This window comes from Indicator indicator, chromosome 4 (assembly GCF_027791375.1).
Source record: "Indicator indicator isolate 239-I01 chromosome 4, UM_Iind_1.1, whole genome shotgun sequence".
In the NCBI taxonomy this organism is placed as follows: Eukaryota; Metazoa; Chordata; class Aves; order Piciformes; family Indicatoridae; genus Indicator; species Indicator indicator.
Genome location: NC_072013.1, coordinates 10,475,059 through 10,497,998, shown reverse-complemented (window position 1 = coordinate 10,497,998; position 22,940 = coordinate 10,475,059). Strand labels below are relative to the sequence as shown.

General features: G+C 51.1%; 2 protein-coding genes across 2 annotated transcripts in view; one reads left to right on the top strand and one right to left on the bottom strand.

The window, feature by feature from the left end:
* The first annotated feature begins 1,611 nt into the window (after positions 1–1,611).
* Positions 1,612–2,871, top strand: CHST1 (carbohydrate sulfotransferase 1). Its single transcript, XM_054400724.1, has one exon. The coding sequence runs from the start codon at positions 1,612–1,614 to the stop codon at positions 2,869–2,871; it is 1,260 nt and encodes a 419-aa protein (XP_054256699.1).
* A 7,950-nt stretch (positions 2,872–10,821) lies between these two features.
* The window catches only part of LOC128981716 (transmembrane protein 263-like), a 228,530-nt gene continuing 216,411 nt past the window's right edge, over positions 10,822–22,940 (bottom strand). Inside the window, 1 exon segment of the mRNA XM_054400649.1 lies at positions 10,822–11,108. Coding sequence (XP_054256624.1) covers positions 10,822–11,108 — 287 coding nt within the window.

Sequence of the window (22,940 nt, the reverse complement as noted above, 5' to 3'; positions counted from 1 at the left end):
CATCACTTGCTGGGTGACAGGGTCTCTCTGGGGAGCAGGACTTGTTGAGTAGATGGGAACAACATACTGTGCCAGTTGCCACAGGCTCTGCAGGGAGGACACAGCAGGAGCATTACACCATCCCAGGCCCAGCAGAGATTGCAGCACGCTCTGGGCTTGGGCAGACATTATGTGCTGGAACTGTTGCTGGCCCATTGGCGGCCCATTGGCCTCTCTTGGAGACCTCCAGCAATAGCAGTGGCTCTGACAGCCCCACTTGCAGTGGTCAGTGTGCTGGGGCCAGGCAGAGGACCGGGGAGCTCACTACACTGAAGACATGCCAAGAGCAAGAGGAGAAGCCATGGCAGTGATGTTGCTATAGGAATGAAGGGCTCTGCTGGATGGAGGGTTGAGATACTTGGGTCTGTCCTTTTGGCTTGCCTGAGGAGGGTGGCCAGGTGACTGCAGAGGGTGAATGTACTGCTCTGGGCGGTGGGGGCAGGCGGGATAGCATGGAAAGAAGATGAGCTGGGGAAGATGGATATCTTCCTGGATAGCTGAGCTTCAAAGCTGTTGCTAATACTGGGATGTCTCCCCTGCACAAGGGTTTTGGCTTGTTTAGGGGTTCTGGGATGAGTCTGCTCTCTCCTGCCCCACTGGCCTCGAGGAGCAACAGCACATGGATGTGAAGCCCTTGTGGTTTGGAGAGCAGCAGGGCAGCCTGTGAATGTTATTTTGTTAGTGCACAGGGGGCAGATGTTGACACATCCCCTCCCAGCAATGCTGCAGTTTCCCAGGCATGGCAGGGCTGCCCCTCACCTCCCTGCATACCCCACTCAAGCATCCTGCTCCGCTTCCCCTACCCTTGCCCACCTGCAAGTAGCAGCAAGGCAGGGCTTAGCTCCATGAAAGGTGGATTGCACAAGTACAGCTCTGCTTCCCCCTCACTTCTGCACTCACTTCTGATGCTGAAGGCTCTTGCCACTTCACTGCAGTCAGCAGAGGGTGGAGGGGATGTGGTTTCTCATGTTTCTCCTCTCTGGTACTCAGGAGGAGAGGCTGAACCCCAGAGCTGAGCAAGATCTGGCCAGCACCATGAGCTCGGTGCTAGGGCCACATCAGGCTGGCAGCTGGGATACAGCTCTGGCTGCTGCTTGTTCCCAGAGGCTGACAGACTGATCCGGTGTGGCTGTTGGACCTCTAAGCAAAGCGGTTTGCATCTCCAGAACCACGGCCTCTCTCTGAAGCAGGATGTTGTTAAGCTAGATGGGCCATGCCTTGTCCTGCCAGCTGGACAGAAAGGACGGAGACAAGCCTCTTCGGGTGGTGCTTGGCACCATCCCCTGACTTTTCCATGCCACAGCTCCTGCACTGGCTGTTAAAGGCACTGGGGCTGAAGTTCTTGGTGGAAGTGTCGCTCCAGGCTTGCCAGTACCTGCCTGGTCTTCCTCTCTTCTGAACTGGAGCTCTGTAGTGCATGACTGGGGTCCACATGGTTATAGCTGATGTACTGGGAGGGTATTTGTTGGGTACTCAGGCCCTCCTTGGCAGTTCTTGCTCAACCTGTGACTTCTTTGTTGGTTTGCAGACACTGAGACGACCTGTGGAGAAGCTCCATGAAGGTGACCAGCCATGCAATGTTCCTGGAAGGCTGTCCTCCTACTAGCCTTGGCATCCATTGCAATCCAGTACACAGCAATTCGGACCTTCACTGCCAAGTCTTTCCAGAGCTGCCCCATCCCCAGCCCCGTGAACTGCAGCCCGAGCCAGGAGGCAGACGCGGCTGAGAGGCTGTGCGATGAGAGCCCCACGTTCTCCTACAACCTCTCCAGGAAGACTCACGTCCTCGTCCTGGCCACGACTCGCAGTGGCTCCTCCTTTGTTGGGCAGCTGTTCAACCAGCACTTCGATGTCTTCTATTTATTTGAGCCCCTCTACCATGTCCAGTATACCCTGATCCCAAAGCTGACCCAGAGCAAGAGCACGACAGACAGGAGGGTCATGCTGGGGGCCAGCCGAGACCTGCTGAGGAGTCTGTATGACTGCGACCTCTACTTCTTGGAGAACTATATCAAACCCCAGCCTGTCAACCACACCACCGACCGCCTCTTCCGCAGGGGAGCCAGCAAGGCCCTGTGCTCACCGCCTGTCTGCGAGTCTCTGGGAGGTGTCGATCTCCACCTGGAGGAGGGAGACTGCGTGAAGAAGTGTGGGACCTTGAACCTGACGCTGGCCACTGAGTCCTGCAGAGAGCATGGGCACGTGGCCATCAAAACCGTGAGGGTGCCTGAGGTCAGCGACCTCCGGGCCCTGGTGGAGGACCCGCGGCTGAACTTGAAGGTCATCCAGCTGGTGAGGGACCCCAGAGGGATCCTGGCATCCCGGAGCGAGACCTTCCGGGACACCTACCGGCTGTGGAGGATCTGGGATGGCACCGGCAGGAAGCCGTACAACCTGGACGTGACCCAGCTCACCACTGTGTGTGAGGACTTCTGGAACTCCGTGTCCACCGGCCTCAACCGGCCGCCGTGGCTCAAGGGCAAGTACATGCTGGTGCGGTACGAAGACCTGGCCAGGAACCCCATGAAAAAGACCGAGGAGATCTACGATTTCCTGGGCATCCCCCTGGACAGCAACGTGGAGCGCTGGATACAGAACAACACGCGAGGAGACAGGTCCTCCTCCAAACACAAGTACGGGACGGTGCGCAACTCGGCAGCGACGGCAGAGAAGTGGCGGTTCCGGCTCTCCTACGAGATCGTGGCCTTCACCCAGCACGCCTGCCAGCAGGTGCTGGCGCAGCTCGGCTACAGAACCGTCACCTCCGAGGAGGAGCTGAAGAACCTCTCCATCAGCCTGGTGGAGGAGAGAGACTTCCTGCCCTTCGCCTAAGGCAGCCCTTGGCGGGGAGGGAGGCCTGGTTTTGATATGAATTGTTTCTAACTGCTGCCTTATTTTCTTTTCTTTCGTTTTGTTTCTTTCTCCGCCCTCCTCCCCCCCCACCCTGACTATTTCTCATCTTTTTCTCTCCAAAATTTGCACTAAACCTTGAGCAGGAATCTCAAAACAGCTGAGTCCAGGGGCGGCCATGGCTGCCCCTCAATACGTTTTGGACGCCAGAGGATTTGGGTCTCTCCAAACCAGAGCTAGAACTGTGGATGGGTAACAAATGTTTACAAAACACACGAAATGTATAAAGCAACCTTCAAAGCTTTCCAAACCGAAGGGTACCTGGGGTACTGTACTTTTGCACTGTTTACTTTTACAATCTATGAGGTGAATATAAATATAATTTATGAATGGTGTCACCCCTTCCCCTCCCCCCCCTGCAGAGTAACTTCCCTTTCCCACCCCCATGAGCAGGTTAGACTGGAAGAGGAACGTGGAACAACCTTCTCAATTTTGATCTTGGTGTGAGATGTCTCTCTGTTCAAGTCCTGGTTTTGGCTGGGCCGTTGGTCAGCTGCTCCTACATGGTTGTTTGGTAACACCTGTAATAGTTCTTTGTGCCAAAAACCCACATTAAAAAAAAAAAAAAAGAAACAAAAAAGGGGAAAAAAAAAAAAAAAAGAAAAGTGATTGGGTAGTTTGGTAAAAGCCCAACACAGTTAATGCTTTATTTCTGTGTTTTCTGTAAATAAAAGTGCAATAAAACTGACCTGGGGGTAAACTTCAACTGAAAAGACCACAGTGACTAAACTGGGATGTGTGCACCAATGGGCAAAGAGCAGCATCTCTTGGTCTGCCCAGTTCTTACGGGGCTGGGATCAGGCAGTGGGGGGACAGCAGACACCACAGACCTCCCCAGGTGGCAGGGAGCTGCAGTCACCTCCTCAAGCACCTGTGTGTTTGCATCTGAAGTGTGTTAAAATGCAAGTAGCTGTACCTGTGGTTATTTACAGACCTGAGAGCTTGTTGGCCTGCATGGGGGCACAGGACTTGCCAAAGTGCTCAACCCCAGGGTGCTCATGGCATCAGCACAGCAAGTCTGGCCCCAGCAGGCCACACCAGATTCTGTTGATTGCCCTGCCCCAGAGAACCAAAGGGTCCAAGTTCAGGTCCTAAAATTGATGGAATGAAAGCCAGCAAACAAGAAGATAGTCTTGGCAGTGAACAAGTTTCTCTTCACAAGCCATCCACAAGGCCCTCACATGCAAGGCAGCTGCAGGCAGCAAGTGAGCCCCTGGCACAGAGAGTCTGTGGGCTGAGCAAGGCAGCAAGCAGCTGGATGGGGAAGCCAGGCAGGCAGGGTGGGAATGATGCTGCACCGCAGCAGAGCACGGAGAGCCTGACACACAGCACTGCTGGCCTGCTTGATCCCTGCCTGATGGAACAGCCAAGCAGCTCCTGTGACCCTGCCTGGACAGAGCCCAGCTGCACGTCCCACAGACCATGAGCAGCTGCAGATGAGAAGCCACCGGGGCCAGTCCCCAGAGGATGGAGCACAATAATGCCCCAGCAGTTTCCTGGCTCTGTTGCTCCTGCAGCCAGGCAGGACAGGGACCCACAGCAAGATGTGACCACAGCTGCACACTCCCAGTGCTGGACCCACTCCTGGCACAGGAGTGTTTGAGCCACCCACATCCCACCTGCCTGGGCAAGTCTCCTCTCAAAAGTCTCTTCTGAGATCTGCTGCCCACCAGCTTCTAGCCCAAGCTCTTACCTGGGAGAAGGTGAGTGCTGCAGTCACACCCAGAGGGTCAGGATACCGTGAGGCAGGGGAAAGCCACGACTACAAGCATTTTTCTACCCTCCTTTCCCCTTTTAAAGACCTCTGGAGGGGCAGCTTGTTAGTGGTGGTTTGCACTCTGGCTTAACAGGGCAAACCTATTCCAGCTGGACTGCAGAAAAGCCAAGCAGGGGTGAAGTCTCTGATGGCCTCTCCTCAGGGCTAGCAGCTGGAGCAGCTGTAATTCATCTGCACTGCCTGCCAGGCAGCATGGCAGCGAGGAGGAATGGGGTGACAGCATACACGTGCTGTGGGATGGGCACTGCCCCCATCTGCCTCCCCACAGAGGGCATGGGAGCAGCTCCGGGGGGAGACCCCCACCCCAGGCACCTTCACCTCCCCTCTGCTGCTCCTGCCATCGGCTCAGGGCCTCCCAAGCTACACTGCCCCAGCTGTGTCTGTGAATGAAGGCAGGGTAGTGGGGCAGGTGGCAGGGAGTAGGGCAGGTGGCAGAAGTGGCCTCAGCCAGCCTCATCAGCACACTGCATGCCACTGACCAAGCAGCTGGCAGCAAAATGTCAACCAAATAAATGGCTCGATTGCCCCATTATTAGTCACTACATTAGTCCTTTTGTCAGCACTTAAACGTTGAGCTGTTGGCTCCTGGCCTCAGCCCAGTGAAAGGGACACCCTGTCTGGGGCCCAGTCCTGCACTGCCTGGCATTGGGCTGCAGTGCAGGGCAGTGCATTCACAGATTGCATTGGGTTGGAAGGGACCCTCAAAGGTCATCTTCTCCAACTCCCCTGCAGTCAGCAGGGACACCTGCAACTAGATTCAGGCTGTCCAGCGCTACATCAAGTCTGATCTTGAATGTCTCCAGGGACAGGGAGTTCCCAGGAGCATGGGGCAGCTCTGCCCTGTGCAAGACTGTCTGTGGAATGGGTGAGGTTACCAGGGTGACCAGCTGTGCACCCTCCCAACATCTGCACTGCCCACCAACCAGCAAGCAAAGGTAGAGGGTCTGGCTGCTCTGTGGGGCTCCCGGGCAGCTCTGGGGAGGGCTGTCCAACTGCCTTCTGCAGAAAGGGCAGGCTGCTGCAGGGGGAACAGGGCTGGCCCTTCCTTCCCTGTCAGAGAAAGGCAGCTACACAAACCTGCGTGAAGGAACAGTGGCTGTGAAGGCAAAATTTTCTGTTTTCAGCTGCTGAGATCCCACTTTGGAGGCTTGGGCCAGCTGTACCCAGCCTGAAAATCCTCTCATGCCCTGGTCTTTAAACCAACACAAGAAACTGAGTTTAGAAATCTTATCCAAACTGTTCTTACCATTCCAATCAGGAGACATGCCTGCAGCAAAATGGCTTTTGAATCGTGGTTGAAAGCCATGTCCTAGTTTTAGCAGGGACAGAGGTTCAGCCCTGCTTGGTGCCTCATGTAGAGCCCTTAGGGGAGAGATCTGATTTCCCAAGGAATCTCTAACATCTTCCTTCAACTGCACTTCCTCTCCTCATTTCGCCCCACTGGAAACACGAGCCAAGCATAACCAAGGGTTTTATCCTCAAATTTTACTGTAATTAAAATACAGAGATGCAGAATATTCCCAGAAACACACTGCAAAACAAACCAAGCAAACAAATTCAGTAGGAAACCAATTACAGACAATGAAATGATAAAGAACAAAAGTGTTCTCCAGAGCCCAGCACCGTGCATGGGACTGCGAGGCCGCAGCGACGGTTTCTGGGCTGCCGAAGGGCTCCTTCGGCCCCCAGAGAAGCAGAGCCTGTCCCTGGCATCTGTCCCGGTAGCTCTGTGGCTCTCTAGCAACCTCCACGTTCCCACTCACGCTGTTGTTTTCACAGGGACAACTTTGCAATGGAGACACAGAAATGACCCACCCACAGGGACAAGAGCCAACAAGGGAACCCAGAGGAAAAGCAATGGGTTAAGATTTTCCATAGGGTGAACACAAGGGGACAGAGAGGGGTGGAAGACAAGCACGTCCCTCCTCGCCAGGGGAGCTGTGGGGGCAGAGCTGGCCTCTCTGCACGCTCAGCCAGCCTGGGTGTGGATGTTTAACAAAGGTCTTGGTGAGAGCTTTGGAGAGCTTCATCCAGGCATAAGGATAAAAAAGAATGAAATGAGCAAAGGAAAAAGACAGGATGTGTCTGTGGGATATCCTCTCAGCCAGGGCACAAACCCTGGGCATGGGGAACATCCAGCTATGGTGGGGGACAGGTATGCATGGACAGTCACATCCCACCTCCACTTCGGGAAAGACCCAGCCTCACCACAGGGAGATCATAACAAAAACCTGCAGGAGATCTGGGAAGGAGGGGGTGGTGGTAAGGAGGAAGATAATATGCTGCTTGGACCATCTGTTGGGCACACTGATCTATCTAAATGGAAATCCTTAGCAATCATCACTACTATGGAAGCTGGGCACCAGCCAAGCACAGACCACCACCACCACCCATTCCAACCCACGCACGTCCACTTTCCTCTCTGTGCTCTTCCCTAGGACAAACTGCATTGTGTTCATCCCCTGATTCAGAGCCCATGCTAAGAAACAAATTTTCTCAATGTTTTTTCTTGCTCCCCCACTCACCTCCTCCTGCCACCACTCCCTCATCTTCTCACTGTCACCCAAAACCAGGTGGTCTTCCTTGTACTATCTCCCTTCAATCCTTCCTACTTATTCGGTGTTGTTCCCTTACTTCCATTTGGCAGTGAGCAATCCCATCTAGTACCAGTACCATCAGCATTTATGTGATTAGTCAGCAGTGTAGTTTTTGCCCTTCTTTCCATGAAGGGGTAGTGGGAGAAGAGCTGCACCAGTGGCCCAGGTGGCCTCTGAGCTGGCTGGAGTGTCTGGAATGGGAGAGGAGGAAAGATGGGTTGCTTGTCAGAAGCCAACAGCTTCCCCATCTGATTCAGACCCTACCATCCTGCAAACAAAGCTGTCAGGATGTGTCTTCGTTCTTAGATTGGGATCACGAAGCTTGCTTCCCTTCTGCTCTGCTCGGAGAGTGGCCCAGGGCTGGGTCACCTGGATGAAGCGAGCTGGCCTTTTACACTGACAGAGGCATACATCCCAGAGGCCTTTGAGTCCTGCAGTTAGGGATTCCTGGATGCCTGTTAAGCAGTGTGAGCCCCTGGGTTTGGAGTAGATTTCATCTTCTACCCCTGCCTGCTAATTTGATCTCTTCTGCTATTTATGATTCACAAGTTCTCTGTTAGCTGGGCTGTGAGAACAGTGATTTAGGGTGCGAGTTCCCCTCACACATCCTCTCCTGTCCTCCAGGCCATCCCACAAGGACAAATGGAAGCTTTACTCCATTTACTGCAAGGATGCACAGAAGAGACAAATAAAAAATGGGAAACCCTCTGGACTCTTATGGCTTTCCTTAATGCACCTTTATCCCATCTTCCATGCCTGCTCTGCACACACAGTGCCTGAAGACAACAGCTTGGGCAGGAGGTCTTGCCTCCCCCAGCAGGAACCTAGCCAAAATCATGGTGGTCTTCCCATCACCCACCCAGGGGTCATTGGTGAAGTAAAGCCCTTTAGATACTATCTTCTCCTGCCCAAGGTCTGGTAAAGGCAGTTAGGAAGAAGACTGTCTTCTGTCACAATTAGTAAGAAACTATCTTTTTAAGAGGGCTGGTGACAGCACAGCTAGTTATGCACAAGCAAGTTTTAGCTTTGGGGTTAGAGCTGGCTTCAATAGCAGCCTGTGATCTGGAACAAGAAGTGAGACGTGCCCAGGGAGAGCAGTGAGCAGAGATCCATGCATTGCAAACTGTCCTCCTGCTCTGCAGAGCGTCTGAAACAAAGGAAGAACAGACAAGGCTTCTCCTAGCCTTGCCAACTGCCACGAGCATCCCAGCAAAGGGCAAGCACACATCAAGGCTTGATCTTTCTATGAAGCCGCTGCCTTCAGAGACAAACCCAACACGTCTGGGTCAGCCTAGCCTTCACCAGAACAAAAGAGACAGAGCGAGGAGATGCAGACACATACCAAATGCTGCTTCCTCTTCAGAAACAAAGATGTGGGTTAAACCACTCTCATGCTATCAAGGATAACACACTGTGGAGATCAGCAACTTCTTGCCACTGCAAACAGCAGGGACTACCCAGCGAAGGCTATGGAGAGAAACTAACACTGGTGTGACTAGCACAGGGACACAGTGACTTATGTCAGCCAAAAATGAGGATTTCATGAAGGTCAGGATGAAAACTGCTTCACAAGCTCAACAACATTCAGCAAAAATGGTAGCAGGGGGGTGGTAGTGGTGGGGGGAGGCTCTACTTAAATATTCCCTGATGTCTGAGTCCTAAGCACAAGAGAGCAACCAGGAAGTGCAATGACCTCCAAAGGAAATGGAGATCAAGGAAGTTGGCTTCCATGTCCAAGAGACAGGGCAGAAGGTAAACAAACAGCATAGATGGGAGAGAGGGGAATGATTTTTCATATTCCTTTGGTTTCAATAAACTACGCTCTTGGGCAACAGAGGGGAAAACATCCTCTAGAACATGATTTTTGTTTTGATCAGGACCCTATAATCTTAAAAAAACTATAAGCTGGAAGTGCTGAAGATGAGCCTGCGAGCTCCTCCCGGGCAGTGGCACAGTTTTACTTCCCTGGCTGAAGACATGCCTGTAGACTGATACAGACACACACTAACACAGACACAGTTACCAACTACAGCACAAGCACTGCTTCACTTGCCTATGCATCCAGCATCTAACCACCTAGGCTAACCACCCACCAAAGCCAGAAGCAGCAGAGTTAGTGGTGGAGCCCCTGGCTTTCCTCATCCTGAGGATCACAGGGCACCTTGGGGTGAGTGGTGTGTGCAAGTGTGTGTACGTGTGTGTGTGATGCCACATGGTCCCTTGAGCATGATGGGCCAGGCTGAGATGGCTGTGAGTCCCAGATGGATGCAGGTGTCTGGGTTCCTGCGGCACAGCGAGCGTGGGTGGCCTCTTTAGTGCAACACAGTCATTGAGAGCAGCCCCAGGAGCAGTGTGGAGGAGGAGCTGCTGGCGCCCTCGTGCAGGCTGGCTGCTGCTGGAGCGTGCTCAGCCCCTCAGGGGAGCGTTCTCCAACACAGCAACAGCACTCTCACACCCAGGCCACCGCTCCCGGGGTGCGGAGTCACAGGAGGAGCAATGCTCTTGGCCTCCTTCCCTGCAGCAGAACTTGGGTGGCATTTGGGAACGTGCTTGCTCGTGGTTATCAGTGATGTCTGAGAATGAGAGCGTAGCCTAGAGTCAAAATGCCCCTGCTGCAGATGGGGATACTGCAAGTGCTTCAAGGGTCAAACCAAAGGCCTGTGTCTCTCTGTGGAGCATCACTACCTGTGCTGCAGTATCACAGAAGCCTGGCAGATGCCACTGTCACCTCCCTCCCCAAATGGGAACATACAGCAGCTTTCATTCTCCTGCCTCTCACCAAGAAAATCTGTACAAAAGTTGATGGCCCAGCACATACCATATTCTTGTGTGGCATCATCCCCAGACCTGCTCTGCTGAGCTTGAGGGTTCCTTCTCTGAAGGGTGCAATTCAGCCAGGGAGAAAGTGATTTGGAGCAGCTTGTGGGATGGGCCCTGTAAAGAAAAAGTAAGAGGTGCAGGGCAGGAGAGAGGTTTTCCCCTCTTCACAGTATCTCTCCTTTGTGTCAACGGGACTTTTTTTCTACAGTTCTCTACCAGGCAGACGCCCAAAACACACCTCCCAGAGCCAAAGGAAGGTGTGTTTCATGGACTGTCCTCCCAGTTGAAGTTGAATTTGACTACACAACCCACACTTCTAGCCAGGCATAATTCCTCCCCCCTCCCCTGTTATTCCTGTCCACCTCCAGGCAGATGGATACCTGCTCCCATCCCCTGTGGCTACAAGAGCAAGAAGGGAGGAAGGAAACTGAAAGACAGAGACAACGATGCCTTTAAAGTCCTCAGAGTAAAGGTGGTTCCCAGTAGGTGATGGGAGTGAAAGGCATTGACAGCGGCTCTGTGAGCTCTGAGCCAGGCAGGCGGTGCTGAGCAGGCTGCAGCCGGAGTCTGCTGGGGTGCTTGACCCTCCCTGAAGCGGCTGGTTCCAACTCAAAGAGGTGCTGTGTAGGGGGGAGAGTATGGGCAGGTCGATCTTCTGGAAGGGAGCTGCAATGGGGATTAGTCAGCCTTGTCCTTCTTCTTTGCAGTGAAAGGGACTTTGCCGGCGACCGCGCTGCCCACGGCCCCAACGCTGCCGGTCACCGCCGAGACGCTGCCCTTCACCAGTCCGACGCCGGCAGCGGGGACGCTGGTCACAGCTGTTTTGGTGAGCTCCAGGCTCTTGCTGCCCACCCAGGCGACTCCCCCCAGAGTGGCCCCCACCGCTCCCCGGGTGATACTGAACAGGCCGCCTGTCACCCTCCAAATCACCCCTGCCTGCTGCTGCGGATGGTCCTTGCTGGCATCTGCAGGGAGAGAGAGAGAGAGGGAAAGTTGGAAGCGTCCACGCTGAAGGCCTTCTCCCTGCACACCTCTTCCAGCCCAGCAGGGTTGTCCGTCACAGCACATGCTCCTGTATGCACGGTGCCTTGCAGCCCCAGACCCCTCAGTGCCTGAAGGGCAAACCAGGGAGATCACAGAGCCACAGAATACAAGGGGTTGGAAAGGACCTCGGAAGATCATCTAGTCCACCCCCCCTGCCAGGGCAGGATCACCTAGAATAGGTCAGACAGGAATGTGTCCAGGTGGATTTTGAATGTCTCCAGAGGAGACTCCACAACTTCTCTGGGCAGCCTGTTCCAGTGTTTTGTCACCCTCACAGTGAAAAAGTTCTTGCTTATTTTCACACGGAACCTTCTATGCTCCAGACCCTAGGAGTACAGCACGGCAGGAGAGAGTTGGGAGCAGGATTTCCCATGTGACAGAGAAGGGAAGAAGGTGGTTCAGTTACAACCCCAAACCCCTAAGCTTCAGTGCTGCACTGCAAAGGAAGGGATGCAGCTCCCCACCCCTGGTATTGATTAAGGCCAGTAAGTCACAAAGACTAAGGCCAGCCTGGGAGGCAATGTACTGCAGACAGCAAGAGCTGATGCCTGCATGGCTTGGAGGTCCTCAGGAGCATCTGTCTGGAGGCAAGTCTGTGCCAATGACAAATGTGGGACCAAGGCCCAGCACAGACCTGTCTGTGAGAACCGTGATTGAGCTAGCTGTGGTAGTTTTAGGCTGTACCTTGAAAATTTTCCACAGATCTTGAGCAGAAAGCGATAGAATGTAAATAAATTGCCATTGGGTGTAAAAGGGATAATAATGATAAATTCTAAATAATCCCACTGGACAGACTACTAACAAAGCTAGTTGTATAAACTAACTTTCTCTCTTCTCAGCTTCCTGGCTCTGGCAGATACTAACTTCTGGCTTCTGCTGGCTTTGCTAACCTTGAATGCATTCTTGTTGTGGTTAAGTAACTAACAGCAACTCTCTGCTCTTTCTCTTGTCCTGTGTATACGGGGGTAGGGAAGGGAGCAGGGAGTGTGGAAGCTATTAGTAGCCCTCTGGTTTGTCCAAGTGGGTTCTTGTGCTGTTTATAAGTGGTATCTATATGTAAATATTGTACATTTTATATGTATTCATTGCATTCCATATTTAAACTGTAGTTTTGCTTGTAAATACAGCTTCATTTGCTTTCTGACTGAGCTGGTCTGCTAATTTTTCCTGGGGGGGGGGTAATTTTCAACCCACCACACTAGCACAGATAGTAAACTGCAGTGGAGATACAGTGCCACAAACGTCACCTTGGGTGGTACAAGCTGTCTTGGCTACGTATTTAATAGTGTTAAGACAGTGCTGAAGCTGCTGCTCGCTGCCACTGCTGGCTTACCTGTGCCAGCTGGATCGAGGCCAGCATGACAAACCCACCCGAGCTGCCCTCACACCTTCACACAGCACTGCAGAGGGAATGTCACAGCTCACGGCTCTCAGGAGAGGGCTGACTGCGAACTGCTGCTCCTCACAGGATTCAAACCTGACAGCTCTCCTGCTGGCCTCCACACCACCCTCTCCCTTTGCGTCAGCGAACAATGCTGCGTGCAGGCAGCAGAGGAGGAGCTGCTCCCTTTGTGGGGTGAGATATTTTGGATACTCTGACTTCTGATTCACTGCCAGTTCCATACACGAGATGAGTTACTAATAACTGCAAAAATATATAATAAAGTGATCCTGGCAGGGAAAAAAAAGCAAGCACCAGCTGGGAACACAGGATCTCTGGAGCTGCAGCAGCCCTTCTCACTCATTACCTACTTGGAAGAGAAGTTGCACAATGCTGATGCAGCAGGAGGGCTTCAGCCCCCTGCTAAATGTGCACCTCATTTCCCGAGAAGTGGGGAAGTGACAGGGGTGGAAATGGCTTTCTGAAAGTCCACACAAAAACTTGGTGCAGCCACACATCTGCAGAGAGCCCAGGCTGGGGGCTGTGTCGGCCCCAGCCACTGCCTCAGAGCAGAGCACTGCAGAGGCTCCACCAGAACCTCAAGGAAGGAGCCTGCCTGCACAGCACAGCCCTGGCACAGGCATGGAGACAGGCCTGTAATCCGTCCCTGGGACTGGAGAGGGAAGCATCCCAACTGCAGTATCCCAGTTCAGCTGCTGGCCCAGACTGGGCTCCCCACATGGATGTGCTGCTGACCTAAGCCAATGGCAGGTAGCTGAGAGCTGCTGGCTAAATGCACTTTCTCTTGTGGCATCCCAGACCTTCCACCACCCTCTCCTGCACTTTCAGCTTCCCCCACTCCGTTTCTCAAGAACTCCCCAAGAAAAAAGTCCCTTATTTAGCCAGCCCAGCAGCAGCTTCCTTCCTTGATTAATATTCTAGGCAGCAGAAAACTCTACCTGGAAACCCTACTTTGATGTCTCCACCCACTTTCATTTTCAGGCAGATTAGAGCCAACACTGATGTAGACAGTGGGTTTCCTTTGCCAGCAAGCACAGACCTTGGGAGTGCTGGGAGGCTGGCCCAACTGCTCAGCCAGTTGTGGGCCCTTCACAGGCTGCATGCCCCAGCTGATGGAGATGTCAGAACCAGTCAGTCTAAGCAAACATCTTCCTCTTACTGTTACTAACTTGTCTCATGCAGTGTCTTCACCAGATCTGCTATTCAGGGTAATTCTGCCAAGCTACCCTGTGAATCCTTTGGAGCAGAGACTATCTTCCCCTTGTCCATGTGTCATGCAGCACAGTAGGGTCTCTAAGTGCTGCTGCAAAACAAGCTTTTTATTTTTCCTCTTTTTTTTTTTTTTTTTTTTTTTAAACAAACCAACCAGAAGTCTGACAGAAACTACTCAGCAGCAGCAGCAGCAGGGCGTGGACGTTTCCTTGGAAGCACCAGCTGCCCCAGGCTGCTGGATGCACCCTGAAGGCTGAAGGAACAACCTGACCTTGCTGAATGGATGAGACCTGCTGCCTGGGGCAGATGGGAGGCCAGCTACTCACCCTGGGGGCTGTCTGACTGCACCGTGTTACCTGTGGGAAAAAGGAATTTTCCAGGCCTCTCTGGAAACAAATTAAGACGTCTTCAAATTCTTTGTGCTAACTTTCAGGCACTTAACACAAGTTTCAGGTGGTTTGACTCCTCTGACTCCATTCTTAGGGGAAGAGAAGGGGGCTTCTGCAGAGGAGGCTGTATACAGTAGCCTTACCTAGACTAGGCAGGAGCCTGAATTAGGTGGTGTGATGAACCATTCCTAGGTATTTTTGTCTCAGATTCTTTTAAAATTCTGCAGGTTTTGGAGTCTTCTCAAATGTACATTTTCCCTTGAGCTTCTTCTCGGCTATGCAGAGCTCTCCTTTGGGCAGGTTGGCAGGACAATGTCTGTGAGGTGTTGACCAGCTCTGATGACTTGGAATATGCCTTAGGTTACACATCTGTCTGATAATCTGGGCAGTGAAATGGAGTTTGAGAGTGGCCTGTACAGAGTTACTTGTGTAGCTTAAGCAGCTACCGTTTTACCCAGTATATGACATATTGCTTGCCTATTCCTCAACAATTTCTCTAAGCACCTTTTTTCTCCTCTCCCTCAATGCTACTGAGACCCCATGGCTCCATTTTCAGCCACTTCCCACCCTCCCAGCTGCTGCACACAGCCTACCCAGTATGTCCATTTTTGTGTTTTGTCTTCAGATCAAGGGTGGGAGGAACAGAGGGGTCTAGAAAGCAAATTAACTGTAAAGCAGGACCCTACTCAGTGAAAGTCAGACTGGTCCTCCAAACAAACACCAGCCTCTGAGGATGGCAGGTCTTGTGTTCCCACTCTCCTGCTCAGAGAAGCAGGATCCCAGAGGACTGCAGTGCAGAAGCTCTGGGCTTTAAACACCTGCATGCTTAGCTGCAGAACTAAGAGCTACATCAAAGCAGCAATAATCTTCCTGCCTCTCCCCAGGTAAACCTGCCTCTGAGGCTACATGCAACTCCTCTGTAGGAGGACTTAGGCTTCCAGGGCTGCCCAGCTATCTGAACACCACCAGTGTGGAAATCTCTTGGATTGTTATGTGAATACCTGCAGATGGATAGCCCAGGGACCAGAAAGAAGGAGGCAGCTGCAGATGAGATTGAGGGGGTACATTACTCTGACAGCAAAGCGCTAAAACGTTGGAGAAAGTGTCAGGAAATACTAATGAAGACAGACAAGGACAAAGGTTCTTTCTGATTAACCTCGGCAGAGACAATGAAGCTGCAGCACACTGGAGCACCAGTGCTTGCACACTGCCAGCACCTGCTCTGCAGCCACTCTCACAGTCCTTAACACTCCACAGGGAGCAGGAAGGATGGATGGAGGACCTGGTCCTAGGAGGGTGGGAGACTATTCGAGAAGCATTCCAACAGCTCCAGGACAGAAGCTGTATCATCGAAAAACCCCAAATGTAATAAACTCAAGTTTGAATAGATGTGAAAGGAGAAATCCCTTGTGATCCCAGTGACAAGGGGCCACACCCTAACCTGGCAGCAAGCTGGAGTAAATTGTACTTGTTCTATTCTCCCGGTGGTGGGTCGAGAGCTTTCTAGCCATCCCTGGTTAGTTTGTCTTCAGGACTGCAATAAACCCTACAGTAAGCTGTCATGTAAGATAAGCATCAGATTTACAGTGCAAATTAGTCTCTCAGACAATGGAGTGAGCTAAGCATTTTGTTGGCGCAGAGGAGCCCAGATTAAGGGTGAGACAGACAGCAGGGATGAAATACACCAAATAATCAGAGAGACAGACACCCAGCCTGAGCAGGGGCACAATTCCATTCCCTGGAGCTGGCCACAGCTCACGCTGCTCATGAAAGCTCCTCACCAGCATCTGCCAAGCCTTTTTCCTTTCCATCAATGACCTGGCCTTTTCAAGGGTCCCTTCAGCTTCATTTCACCTCATGTCAACTTAGAACAGATGTAGAAGGAGAAAAAAAGATTAATAAAATGCACTGCTGTTTGAATGCCAGCTCTGTGGGCTGGGGCTGGCACCCTGCACAACAGGCTCTCCTCGGCAGTCCCCGCTGGCTTCCCTCCAGAGCAGAGTCCTGCCTGCTGGGGCTCCAGACAAACCTGGGTCTTCTCAGCTGGTCCTGTCAGCATTTATGACTCAGGGCAGAAGTGAGACCAGTTTGTTGGTACTAACAGATACAACTTCCAAAGCTGCCACAGCATCTCCTCAGGACTTTGCACTGCATTTACCTGGTGAAGCAGAATGACAGTCTGCACTGGTGCCCAGTACAAGCAGCACAGGTGTGAATCCTTCCCCTTGGCCCCTACTGGCAGGTGATACAAGCAAGAAGAACCCTTTGCTTTAAAAAGCTCTTGTACAAGTTGTTCTTTCCTACTAACTTACACCACCAGCCCCAAGCCAGGAAAGCAGTGTCAGCAGCACTGCCTTTGCATCTTTAGGACCTTTCCATCCCTGTTGGGCCCCAGTCGAAGGAGCTGGGCTGGCTCAGAAACCAAAATGTAAGCAATCAATGTCATCAGTCTGTCCCTCAGCAGACTGAGAGGAAGGGATGAGGTCACTAGTTCAAGCCTGAATTATTCCTCTGGCAGATATTAAGTGACCAGTGGTGGATTCAGGCAGGTTCTCCCACCTGGAAAAATGTTTGGTCTGGAAGAACAAGCAAGGGGTGGAGGGTCAGCTACTCACACAGCCTAGTCCCAGCTTTGCCCAGCTGATTTTTAAGCAACATTGAACAAATCGTTCTGACCTTTATTGCCTCCACACCGCTGTGATTGAGAACGTGTGATTTTTTTCTAAAAGCCTTGCTTGTTGAGTGACAAAAAAGGCTGCATGGGAGAGAAGTTTCTAGTCCTGATGTTTCTGGGAGAAAAACCTGGAAGAAGTTTGATTCAAGTGCACTCTTGAGGCTCTGAGCACCCCCAACGGATTATTGTTATTTTTAATCTTGTGATTTTTCTGAGTCTACCTCCATTTGAAACGCATGGGGCTGGCCTTGCTGCTTCTCTCCCCCTTCTGCAGAATGAAGCTGAAGTTAATGAACCCTATTTCCCTGCATTGCTGTGCTGTCAGGGAGGTTAATTAGGTACAGTTAGTGCAGTGCTTTAAACGAGGAAATTGTGTTTGTACCGTTGTGACTGGCACTGACAGAGTCCTGTTGACATTCTCAGTCGAGATGCCAATGACAGCTTCCAATTTATCTCTGGAGAGGTTTCCAATTTCCAGATAAGTCACAAAGGCAAGAACTTCCCCCCCCCCCCCCCCCCCATTCTATGCCTGTTATTGTGGAGTCACACAAGTTTCTTCTGCAGCTGCCACTTTCCATTTGGGTGCAACTCCTCTAGCACGAGCAGCTGAAGCAGGTAGAGCTCACTCTGACTGCTGGGCAAAAATGAAATCTTGCTGCACACCACCCAGCAAGACCCTTCTCCAAGGAATGACCAAGACCACCTTCTTCCAAACCTCCTCCCTGCAGCTGCAAAGAGCCCAGGTGATCTTTGAGGGTACAGCGGCAGTGAGGATTTATGTCCAAGAAGAAGGAAATGCTGTTCATGTCCTTTCTGTCCCATTTTAGGATCAAAGATCTAGATCCTGCAGCGTCACAGGCAACATGTTCAAGGGAACAGTACAAAGAGTTTGCTCTTTAAACACTGGTGCTTCACTCCTGCCACCAGTCCCTTGCTGCAGCTGGTTTGAAACATCTTTGCAGGCTCAGCAGCTGTGCTCTCCCCAGCCCTGCTCTGCCCAGGCACCGAATGCTACAAATAAGAGGGTTGCCACCAGCAAAAAGCCTAGAAATGCCACATTGAGTTTAGCCCTTGAGTTTTAAACTTTTAACTCTGCAATCAGCAAGACATCCTCGCCTCCCCCTGCACCAGGATTCTTTAGGAAGCTGCTGCACACAGCAAAACAGGGGCAGCTGTCTCCACAGCCTGCCTCACCCCAGGGCTCTTCACTGGCACAATGAGCTTTAATTGTTCCCTGCACATGCCCCAGGAGCAGTATTAACTGCTGAAGCATCTACCTTGAAGCACTGAGAGACTGGGTTCAGGAGGGTAAACGAGAAGTGATATAGAGTGGCTTGTTTTCCTCAGCTGAGCCTTCAGGGACGCTCAGCTGAAGCTCCAACTCTCAAGTGTGAGGCTTAGAGTTGGTTGGGAGTTCTCTGACTCTTTTTTTTGGGAGGCATCATGTCACTAAACCAGGAATTGTTTGTAAAGACATGGTGGTGTTGCTGAAACTTCCAACAAACAGAGAATCCAGGGAGATCAGCCTGAGAGTAGCTAATATCCCAGTGGTTAAAGCATTTCCCCAGCCCTGAGTCAGCCCAAGGACACTCCCCAGCCTCACACACGCCTGCTGAATGGACCAGGCAGCAGCCCAATGCTGTTTCCATTGAACTGTTTTGCTCTGCAAGAAGAGATAATTGGAGGAGGAACATGAACTTGCCCTCTCCCTTACCAAGTGCTTGCAACATCAGAGCCAAGATCTGCCCTGAGATGGGTTTCTTATTCTCAGGAAAATGGATAGTTTATTTGCTTTGCCCTCCTGCAGCAGACACCTCTTTCCTTGATCCAGAAATATCACTTTTATTTAGCTGTAACAGCCTGTAAGGAACAAGCAGAGCCTCCTCCAGTGAGGATACACTGGGACCCTTTTGATTCTTAATTCCTTGTTTTTCCTCTAGCTTTACAATACTTCAGCTACTCTGGTGGCATGGGCATGGTTTCTAGCGATGCTGAAGACCAGGATGCCCTACAGCCCAGAGGCAATGCTCATTCTCCTCTAGAAAAACACAAGTGAGTTGCAGGACAGCATCATCCAGTAGATGATGGATTGGATGTTAGGAAGAAGTTTTGGATGTTAGGAAGAAGTTTTTCACCATGAGGGTGGTGAGACACTGGAACAGGTTGCCCAAGGGAGGTGGTGGAAGCCCCATCCCTGGATGTTTTCAAGGCCAGGCTGGATGTGGCTCTGAGCAACCTGATCTAGTGTGAGGTGTCCCTGCCCATGGCAGGGGGCTTGGAACTAGATGATCCTTGAGGTGCCTTCCAACCCTGACAATTCTATGATTCTATGATACTAGAAATGATGTGGCTCAGGTAGGAGCCTGGAGACCCAGCTCTGTTCTCAGCATTATCACTGAACTCTTGGGTAACTACAGCTATGACATCTGCTTGGCTTCCTCTCCACAGGAGTGGCCTGTTTCATCTGTGGGTGATGTGACTGCACAGGGAGCATGCATGGCCCACAGCAGAAGCCCACCCTTTGCAGAGGGGAGGCTAATGAGCACGAACTGATTGGCTTCATGGAGTTCCTTAGAGACACTCCCCAGCTCTCACTGGTGCACTTAAGCTCTCATCTCATAAAGAAGAGCACACTGGGACTGAAGGATAAGGACTCACTCTTTTGATAGGCTTGTACAACAGCTGGTTTAAAGAGAGCCTTGTCTCATTTGAAGCAAATGTCATCTCCCACCACAGTGTGCAGGTTGTAAAAAAGATGAGCCCACAGGAGAGTCCTAGAGCAAAGCTACAAGTGGCATTGCCCATTCAGGAAGAAATGCAACTGGACATACCACTTCTATCTCCGTTGTGGTATCTCTTTTTCTCAAGGTACAACATATGCAGAAGGCTTTTGCTACTGGCCAGACAGTTCACTAAAAAACCTACAGGACATCTGAAGGCCACTTGATGATCTTGAAAGGCATGAGATTTCAGCTTGCCCCAGAGAACTCTGCACAGCAGCTGCTTCCTCTGTACCCTTGCCAACCTCCAGCTCCAGCACAAGAAACAGCAATGGTACACTATGGCGAGTATGAACAGCAAGGGACAGCTCTCACTTGTGTTAAAAGCATCAAAAGTGGCCATCAGACTTAGTTTGTTTGAACTTTATGTCCTGTCTGCCTTCAATTTCCACTCTCTGCTCCACCTATAAGCTCTCGAATCAGTCGAGAGCTTTGCTTAAAAGCCTGGCAAGAAAGAGCACATCAAGCTGCATGAATGGCTCCTTTTCCTATTGGAGTCTCATCACTATGGCACTGAGATTTTTGGATCAGAAGGACAAAAATTGCCTCTTGCTGCAGATATGGGCTCTTGATCTCACTTGGGGATCTGTGGGTGGAACTGGAATAATCCAGTAGATTTAGCAATTTTCAGTAGCCTCTAGCTTTAACAGTCTGAAGAGGAGAGCTCTCAGACATAAAATTTTATTCCTTACAAACAACCCTTCCTAGCATTCGTGCCCAGGATGAAGAGACCATCATTTTAAGCCTGCTCTTTGACCCATGCTAGCTCAGCTCTTGTCAGGGCACATCACCTCTGCTGTCAATTCTTTAACAGTGGTTGCACATTCCTCACCGAGCTGTTTTCAGCTGCTTGTGATAGTACCTGGCACAAAAAGACCCCAAATGAATCAGAGGCTCTTGTTAAACAGCCTTGTTAATTCAGCTCTGATAAAGACATGGGAGGGAGAAAAAAAAAAATCAATATTTGTAAAATGAAAAAGGACAAAATCCATAGAGAAATAAAGGTCATTTTCACAGTTCTATGAGGGCCTTACAAACAATGGAGAGCAAATAACATAATCCAAGCTTATGGAAGAAATTACTTTTCTTCCATGCTCTAGTGCTACCCAGTGGATTTTAAAGAAAGGCAGGCTTGGCTAAGCCTCCTCTGTCCAGCAAGGCTGGAAGTCCTTCCCACCACAACACTGCTAAGTCACCATTTATCAGAGAGTGCCTCAAGTTTGATCCCTGCAGCAATTTGGGAAGGCACATGGGACTGAAAGACATCCTCCTGTCTAACGGGAAGGAAGGTGCTCCAAGCTGCCAAGATCAGACATCAAAAGCCTGCTCTGCTCATTCATTAGCTGCTGTATTTTGTGTATTCTGCTACCTGTTCTCAAAAGCTTAATCTCTCTACCTTATGGAAGCAAATGATTGTCACTCAAGCATTTTACAGCTGAGCTATCCAATAATTTGTCCAAAAACACTCCCAGTAAAGTTAGGAACATATCCTGCTTTGATGATCAGGGAGGACCCAGGTTCAGGCATTCTCCCTTCCCACTCCCTAGAGCAGCTGAGCAATGGATGCTGATGCTTTCCAGCAGGATGACTGGCACCTGTGAGAAATCCAGGAATTCCTCATTTATTCTGATTATGTGTCCCCTACTCCTCTGCAAGGCACATGGAGAAACTGAAGAAAAAAAAAATAAAAGAAACAAAGGTGGCTCAAAAAGCAAAGCCACAAACTTTATTTGACCTAAGGCCTGAGTGAAGATTTTTTTCACTCAGAGAAATATCCCATTCATCCCAGAGGCTATCCATGGGCCTTTCTGTCCATCCAAAGGATAACAAGGCAGTTAAGCTAAAAGCTGCGTGCCACAGAGGCAGCTGAGCTGAGGATTTACTGGGGAGGCACAACTATGTCTGCCTGCTCATGCTCCAGCATGCCAGCAACTGCACGGATAAGGCCTTTGTTATTCTGCTGGTGGTAGGTGTTTGATGGCATAGTCTCAAAAACTCGTTCCCCATCTCATCTGTCAAGGGAAGAGTGTTGCAATCATGAGTGGGCAGGTAAGCTGCCTCTGGCAGCAAAGAGATGAACAGGCAAAGCATCCCTCCCCCACAGCCAGGCTGAACGGGAAAGGACAGGACCCATCCGTGCCTCCAATGATTTGATCTATCCCGGTGAAAAAATCACAGCCCAGCTCTCTGCCTAAACCTTCTGCACGTGCCCTCATCCCTGTTGCTTCAAAGCAGGCCAGCCAGTCATGCCTGTTGTGCTCCCAGCCAGCCTGCCATCTGGGAACCTCAGCCCTGAATGTATAAATTAGAGGTAGCATTAACACTGCCCAAGGAGACACCCAACTTCTCTTCTCTGCTGCACAAAGAGCTGCTGCTTAGGAACATGAAGCCACGAGTGTGACAGCTCCTAGCTTCCTTCCATATTCATGTTCTTGCTCTTTCCAGGGCAGATTTCAGCACAGCAGGGATGCCACACACGCTCAGCTTCCCAGGGAATACTGAAGGGCTCTGCCTGGTGCTTCAGGTAAATTGGATTTCTTGTTTGATGCAGTGGCAGGACAGCCATGGAGCTAGGGTCTAGTTGGGTTCTCAGAGGTGCTGGGATACCTAGGCCTCCCTTTGAGATTAGTGTTTCAGAGAGTTAGAGGAATATCTGGAACAAGAGAGCCTCCTGCCCACCTCTGCAGCACAGCCACCTGCTCAGCCCTACACTCTCAGCCTTTCCAGGGAGATTTGTCTAAGCTTGCTTCCTCCCACTGCCAAGCAGTGATAAATAGGCTCTCCTTTATCTGCAAGGGAGGAGCCCCATCATCTCTTGTCTTTCTTCTGAGTCAGCCTTGGCTCTAGCTCAGGGTATCCCAGTCACTGCCCAGAGAAGACTGGTTGACCACAAAGTACCAGAACTGTAGTACGTGCAGGCAGAGAGTGTGATTCCTTCCCTCCTCTGTTTCTAGTTCTCTGAGGAGATTCCATCCTGCAGTGCATCTCTAACACACCAGGAGGGCAGATGTCAAACTCCCACCAGTTTCAGCAGGACCTTCCTTAAGTCAAAGATGTCCCTTCAGCCTGGGGAACCCCAGCAGGGATTTCACATAAGACCAATACTAGACATACTGCTAGTACTTCATTCACTTAACTGCTGAAAATCCTCCCTTACGTCTGGCTGGGATAGGCTGAAGCCTGGAGAACCAGAGACCACTCTGAGGTTACAACCCTTCTCTGGAACCTACCTGTTTTGCATTGAGGCCAAGCAAAGCCAGACTTGGCTGTTGTGATGGTTTAAAACTGTCTTTTTA

Coding starts and splice junctions, on each gene's coding strand:
- CHST1 (XM_054400724.1), top strand. CDS start 1,612: ATGCAATGTTCCTGGAAGGCTGTCCTCCTACTAGCCTTGGCATCCATT.